Source organism: Accipiter gentilis, chromosome 6 (genome assembly GCF_929443795.1).
Source record: "Accipiter gentilis chromosome 6, bAccGen1.1, whole genome shotgun sequence".
NCBI classification, from domain to species: domain Eukaryota; kingdom Metazoa; phylum Chordata; class Aves; order Accipitriformes; family Accipitridae; genus Astur; species Astur gentilis.
In genome coordinates, this window is record NC_064885.1 from 4,586,992 (window position 1) to 4,594,291 (window position 7,300).

The 7,300-nt window shown below is 53.5% G+C and overlaps 1 protein-coding gene across 1 annotated transcript in view; it reads right to left on the reverse strand.

Moving 5' to 3' along the window:
* Positions 1 to 1,131, reverse strand: part of NXN (nucleoredoxin) — a 54,595-nt gene extending 53,464 nt beyond the window's left edge. Inside the window, exon 1 of the mRNA XM_049803239.1 lies at positions 758 to 1,131. Coding sequence (XP_049659196.1) covers positions 758 to 1,075 — 318 coding nt within the window. The 5' untranslated portion in view covers positions 1,076 to 1,131. The remainder of the gene's footprint in view (positions 1 to 757) is intronic.
* Positions 1,132 to 7,300: the final 6,169 nt, after the last annotated feature.

The window sequence follows — 7,300 nt, forward strand, 5'->3', positions numbered from 1 at the left end:
CGTAGAGTATCGAACACATCAGCTGCTAAATGAGACGAATAACGAACACCATCTCGCAAACTTGCCCGGCAGCTTTGCCAGCATTTCCCAGACAAGCCGGGCTCCAACTCGCTCCTCAACCACCAAATGCCCTCCCACGGCTGGTGGAGGCCGTGGCCCCTTTCTGTGCCCAAACCCACGCAGGAAAATCCCACAGGGACGCTATCCACAGCCTGCGCCGAGGCCTGCTTTCCTCAGGCTGAGCCGTGGCCACCCGACCGGAGCCGTGGTCCCGGGTTTCACCTCAGAGGAGCGACTTCTCTCACACGCCTCGCCTGACGACCCCGCTCCTCTGAGGGACCCCTCCAGGCCAGCGGGTGCCGTCCAACTGCCCCCCCCCCCGAAACTACGACCCTCAAACCGGGGTTCCCTCCCCCTTTACCCCCCCCCCCCCCACCAGTGGAGGACGGAGCCTGTGGGGTTTCCCCTGCCGGGCCCGGGAACCGGAGGAACCAGGCGAAGCGGCGTCGCCCTGCGGGACGGCAGACGACCCCCAACCCTCCCCCCAGACACACACACACACACACCACCACCCCCTCGGGTTCCCCCCGGGAACTTTCTGGAAAGCGCCCACTCCTCGCCACGCGGGACCCGCCCCGGCGGCCCCGGGGGTCGGGGTGGGGGGGGCCGGCCGAGCCCCGCCGCCCCCAGACAAAGCCTCCCCCCCCCCCCCCCACCTCCCCCCCGGCCACGGCCGCCCGCCCGCCCGCGGTCTCACCTTGCGGTGCTTGTCGGCGAAGGGCAGCGCCAGCCAGGGCATGGCCCGCACGGCCTCCTGCCACTGCTGCTGCTCCTGCTCGGCCGACACGAAGACGATCTCGAGGCGCTGCCCGCCGGCCGCCGCCGCCTCCCCTCTAAAGCGCCCGTAAAAAGCGGCCAGGCTGGCGCCGAGCTGAGCGCAGGGGCCGCCGAGGCTACAACCGAAGTAAAGCCCCACCAACGAAACCCCGCGAGCGGCCAACGCCGACACGGCCACCTCCTCCCCGTCCCCGGCTACCAGCACCTCGCCCAGCACCTCCGTCAGGGCGCCCGCCATCCCGCCCCGCTCCGCTCCGCTCCCCGCAGCCGCCGCAGCCCGCGCCGGCCTGAGCCGAGCCCAGCCCCGCCCCGCCCCGCCAGGGGGCGCTGCCTCCCCGCACGGCCCCGCGCCCGCCCCCGCCTCGGGCAGCGCCGCCCCGCGCCCCTCACGGCCCGGCCCCCTCCGCCTCACGGCCCCGCGGTCCCCGACACGCACCACCCGCGGGGTGGGAGCCGGCCCAACGCTCAGCAGCGGGGTGGGTGACGGGCTCCAGGCCGTGAAGAAAGCCCCCGGGGAGCCTCCCCCGAGGCCTCAAGCCCCTCCAAGGGCCCGGCTGTGCCCCGGGAGGGGATGGCTGGTGTTCACGGCAGAAGGAGAGGCTGGGCGGGCGCTGGCCTTGCCTCAGCCGGCCTGTCCCACTGCCGGGGATCGCGGACACCCGAGTTACCGTCCTGCAAATCCCGGCTGGGACATCCGTCCCTTAAATCGCTGCCCGGAGAAGCGTGACCGCCCGCCGGCCCCCTGTCACTGAGGGTAGTAGAGTAAGCTTTCACAAAGCCCTCAGAACAAGAGTGTTTCCCGTCTTTGTTTTCAAAATCTAAGGTAAATACGTGTTTACCCTTATCAACGGCGGGCGGAAAAACCTGAAAGCCAATCCAGAAGTGTAAACACAAGTGAATTTGGCCGCATTGAATTCCACCGTCTGGCTGACTAGAATACAGAAAGGAAATAAAGCATAAACAAGACATGCAAACCAGGCTTTAAAATATATTTGCTCTTTGTAATCAAAGCCTGTAATCTGCAAGCCCACAGAATTCACGGCAGCACGGATCCTCAGCCGCTTCGGACTGACGTCCGTGTGCCCACGCCGCAGGTCCTGACCTGCGTGCCCGCACCTCTGCGTGCAAACACGCATCCTCTGCTCTCACACACCGGTAAAGCAAAATAAACGTGTAAGTGTGTGCGAAGCTGAGTCCAGAGCTCGGGTTTTGGGGGGGCTGAAGCTTGAGGCTTTTGGTTTGGAGCATCCGTACGCGTTCTCTACAGACACACAGCTGCGCGGGCACTGCGAGACACACGGGGCACAAAGTGTGTGTACAGGTTGGGCACCTTCTCCTTTTTACTTTTTGAAAGAGCCCCAAACCAGCACTCTTAAATCTTGCTCGCTACTGTAAAAGACACCTTTATTTTTACAGCACTTCCTTATTTGGCTTCTCATTTGGCTTCTTATTGCTGCTGCTTTCAGTTGTATTTAAAATCGTTGTATAGCATCCAGAGCCATTAGGGGATGTTTTATAAATACAATTAATTATCATTATTATTATTATTACAGCTTTACAATCTCTCTTTTCTTTTGCCAAGACCTGCTCCCTAGAGGTCGTTCAAAGCAAGAGGAGTTTTGTCTTGTTTTTATTTGTCCTGCCTTATCTGCCTTAATTAAGTATTTGGGTTCTTCAGGGCAGGGAAGCTGTTTTTTAAGTCTGCAGCCCCGAACTTGACCAACCCATGTGGCAATATACATATTCTGTTGTAAAAACAATATTTATGGCTGCAGTTATTTTGTCTGGCCCCATTTTTAGTGAACAAAGCAGAAGTAAGATGCTCTGAAATACAGAACAAGTAGAAAAGCATTCCTCTCTCTTAAAGAACAATAAAATAAAATGAGGAAAGAGCTGTTCTTACCAAACAACATCACAATGTGAAGTGTGAGTAAACTGAAGTTAAACCATGTGAACCCTTACAGGGCTCCCATTGTTGGTGGATGCCCGCTCATGTGGAGGCTCTGCAGCAGAATCATGGATTCGGGATGCCCATTTTAATTCCAGTATCTCAAACTGGTTCTCAAAAGGCATTATGGGGCTTTTAATGAGCAGTTTCTTGTCTATACAGAGACAGTGCCAGTCTGCATTTCCCTAACTCCTATTCTTTTTTCCCAAGCACTATTTTTCACACATCCCCTTTGACTAGTATACATTGTATTTTCCACTAAAATATTTAGCAAATATTTTGCCACAGGACTTGGCAAATATTTGCATTTGCCTGCATTTGCTGTCCCCACTCCCCAACCGGTGTTCATCAGTGTCTTGTCGGCAAAGGAAAAAAAAAAAAACACCAAAAAACCAGAAATATTGACGGACTGTGGTGGGGTGAAAGCGCCGAGCCCGAGGGTGCTGCCAGGCGAAGACCAGGACGGTTGGGAGAAGGGGCCTGTTCCCGTCCCCCCCACACTCCGTGCTGCAGCCGTCTCTGCCGGGAGCGGGCCACGGGCGGAGCGGGAACACGCGGGGACCCAGCGCCACCTCCCGGGGCGGCCGCGTACGGCGAGCCCGGAGCCGCCCCGGAGCGGGGCTGCGGGCTGGGGAGGGGGGTAAAGGCACCCTCCCCGAACCCTCAACTCGGCCTGCTGTGGGTGCTCACAGAACCGGCCCGGGGGGGCGAGCCCCCAGCCGTCACCCAGAAATGGGTTGGGAGCAGAAATGGGAAATTGGGTTGAGTTCACGCTTGAGGTTTCGGTTGGGGAAGCTCGGCAGGCTTTGCGGGTTCTGCCCGAAGCTGATGATGGCGAGCTGTGGGGATATACGCCCATCAGCTTGAGCAAATTAAACCCTTGGCAGCGAAAAGAAAACAGAAAGGTACACTCAGGGTGTCTTTTAAACAGTGGTAGCTGAGTCACCCTAAAGCCACAGCGTAAAAGAAGCCATCACAGAATTTAGATTGGATATTAGGAAAAATTTCTTTACTGAAAGGGTTATCAGGCATTGGAACAGGCTGCCCAGGAAAGTAGTGGTGTCACCATCCCCAGAGGTATTCAAAAAGCACGTAGACAAGGCACTTCAGGACATGTTTTAGTGGGCATGGTTGATGGTCGGACTCGATGATCTTAAAGGTCTTTTCCAACCTAAACAATTCTACGATTCTATGAAAGAAAACTCCCATTTACTAACAGCAAAGAGCATCAGCCTGGTTAGTCTCAATCTTTGGGAAGACAGCTTCCCAAGACACAAAAGGAGCCCCACGTTAGTTCCCAGCACATGCAGCGCTGCAAGGGCACCGGCAAGCAGGAGCACACAGTGGCATATGCGCAGCGATGCAGAGGCACGCAGGCTGTGCCAGGCTTGCGGATGCCAGTGAGACACTGGATTTCTCATTGCTCTTTTTTTAAAGAGGCAACTGCCTTTTGGACAAATTCCATCCACTGTAAACATTGGTTTCAAGCTTCTCTATAACCCTTCTTACAGAGGCATGTCTGCACTAGCAAGCTGGGACAAATAATGGTGTGAACAGTCCTGTTTATGTGACTGTCCATGCCAAAAAATAGCAGTTACAGGCAGTAAGAACACCCAGGATGATTAGAGACTGCTGAGAGCTGCCCACTCCTGAGTTTAGCCTTTCTGGCAGCCCTGTAACTGCAGGTCCTGTAACTGCTTCAGTGCAGCAGCTGCATCATCAGCCAGCACCATGTGAAACATTATCACACATTAAGTTTTTTGACATTATTGAACATTAATTGTACCTTGGAGATGCAGGCAGCAGTGGAACACTGTTTCTCCTGGGTCCGAGGAAGCCACATCAATCAGCAGGGTGGACTTGAGAACACTTATGTGGGATTGAACAGAAAAACCATCCCTGTGCACCCAGAAGAGAGGCTACCCTGCAGTAAGGGCCACTATAGTCTAAGATTATTAGCATGTTTTGCTAATGCACTTACTACTCCAGAATACAGTAACTTTCTTCACAGTCAGATCATCACACAATGGGAGCTACCTGAAGACAGCTATTCTGGGTTGTTCTCTGTGTTGACAAGCCCCAAACTGTTGTGCTGTATCCACTGGTGGCTCTGATCATCTGATCCTATGGTGCGGCGCTTAAATAAAAACTAATTTGATTGCAATAGGCTCTTTAGTTTTTAATTTAGCTGTATTCTGAACTCCATGGTGCACAGACGGGAGTGGATTTTCCATGGTATCTGAACATCAGCCAGCTGCAAGGTCTCTTAAAAGAAAGGGACACTCTTCAAACAGTTGAGCATTTGACATAAATCGATTGTGTACTGACATTTTTCTTATTTGGTAGCTCTTAATCGCAATGGTTCCAGACACGGTACATTTGTGGGGTTTATTTTAGTAGCGGGATGTTGGCTGTGTTTCAGAATATGGACATACATATCTAGAGAAAGCCCTGGGTAGTCATCCTGCTGGAAATCTGCAGGAAAAAGGCCTAATTCTGCTCTACAGATGATGCAAGCAACTGCAGTCCTTTCCCCCCCTCCACTGCTTGCTTCTGGATTCACATCAGCATCACTGAGAACTGCACAGGGTCCCAGCTGCCAAAACCAGCTGCCGAAACAGGGCAGGCCATCTGTCTGCTCCAGATGGTTTGTAGCCGGTTACACATTAACTCCTTTAAACAGGTCTGTGTTAAGGTATCAGCCTTCCAAAACCTTGCTCCAAATTCACTGGAGGTCTAAACTGACTGAATTCAACAATGTTACGCTCTGAAGGAATTTGACCCTTCAAATTCTTCTAACTGGTGTTGCAATACTGTTAATATCCGGATTGCTGAGGGCAGCGTGGTGTTAGGCTAGCTGTACCTTTGACCCTCCCCATCTGTCTGGGGGCTCCGGCAGATGACTCCCCCCCAAATCTCACCGAGCAGCTGGCAAGGTCCTTGCCACTGTCACAGAAAGGGAAGGACCAAGCGTGCCGGCATCCAGTGCCAGTGTAGGGCTCAGCCTGCAAGTTTGCACTGACCCACGTCCCTCGTAGCAGCTCAAAGGGTAATCTGAGAGCGGGGAGGCTGAAGCAGAGCCAGGTCTGTTGTGCCAGTGACGAGGGAGAGCTCGGGGCACCCCCACTCATCAGACCAGGTCCTGGGGTGCCCGTTCTGCTGCTTCTCAGTAAGATTGGGATCCATGTGTCACCACAGAAACACAAAACAGCTCTTCTGGAAGCAAATATAGTTGATTTTGAACAGCAGCAGCAAAACACAAGAAGGGGGGTTTCAATCACAGCCCTTCTATGTGTATTTGGTTCTCTAGGGGCTAGTCCAGTACCTGGTTCCTGGGGCTGAGAGGTAACATTTCTCCCCTCAGACTGAAGACACAGGGCTTATTATTTTCAAAGTCTTTTTTTTTCCAGGTTTCTGCCTGATTCTCTCCCTCCCCTTTGCTAGCCCAGGGTATTGATCTCACCAGGGTCACAAGTAAACTTCAAAGGGACTCACACTTGCGCTGCTTGTTGAGGACCACGAATGGCACCATCTGAGCCTTATCATTTCCCCTGCTGCCTCCACATGAGATAACGGCACCACAGGAACCCTCTGCCCATCACACAGCCAGGCTGGCAACAGCAGTCACACCACCAGCCAGGACACACATAATTTGCTGCTAACTACTTCTATTTCTTTATAGCTGCCACTGCAGTACCATCCCGTGGGCAGCGCAGGGTCCAGCACATGCACCCAACTACCTGCTGTTCTGCTGGCCGCAGGGGATGGAAGGATCACGGAGAGAAGCAGCAGGCCCAGCTTGCCAAGCCCCACACAAAGCCACGCCATTTGGAGCAAAAACAGTGACTCTTGCTGCCTTTTACCTGGCACGAGACTGGAATGACACCTTCTCTTTCATTTCTTCAGTCCATTTTCCACCCTCAGAAGATGTAGCAGAACATCAGCATGAAAATCTCTACTTAGCTGCTTTTCAGTGGTGCTGAGCAGTCCTATCTGCAGCTGAGCACAGTGGATGGTGAGAGCGCTGAGCATCCAGGGCAAGAAAGGCCTCGAGTCTCTGAAACATTAAAGTAAGAATCTGACTTGAAGTGTCTGTCTGAAAAAGTTGGCCCAGGACATTTCCATTCTGCAGGTCAGTTTGCTCCTCTCCTTCCCCCATCGGAGAGGAGCAAAGTGTTTACCTGAGCTCAGCCTGTGCCGGCTGTGAAGCACATCAAGGTAGCCCGAGCCACCCAGGGTGGGCCATGGTGATGTGAACACCGGGGAAGGATGAAGAAACTGTTTCAAAGTTAAAATATGCTCCCAAACTTTACATTGCACTTCACACTGTTCTTTCCTTGTTTGTGAAAAGGTTTTGGTGATACGTGAATAAAATCCTCTGGCTACACTGAAACATGCACTCAAAGAAAGAACTTCAGGTAAATTTTGCAAGTTGCTCTTTCCCCCTTGACTACCACCAAAATCAGGAGGAACTCAAGACCAGACCACAGCTGCATCAGGCACTCTTTTGTCCTG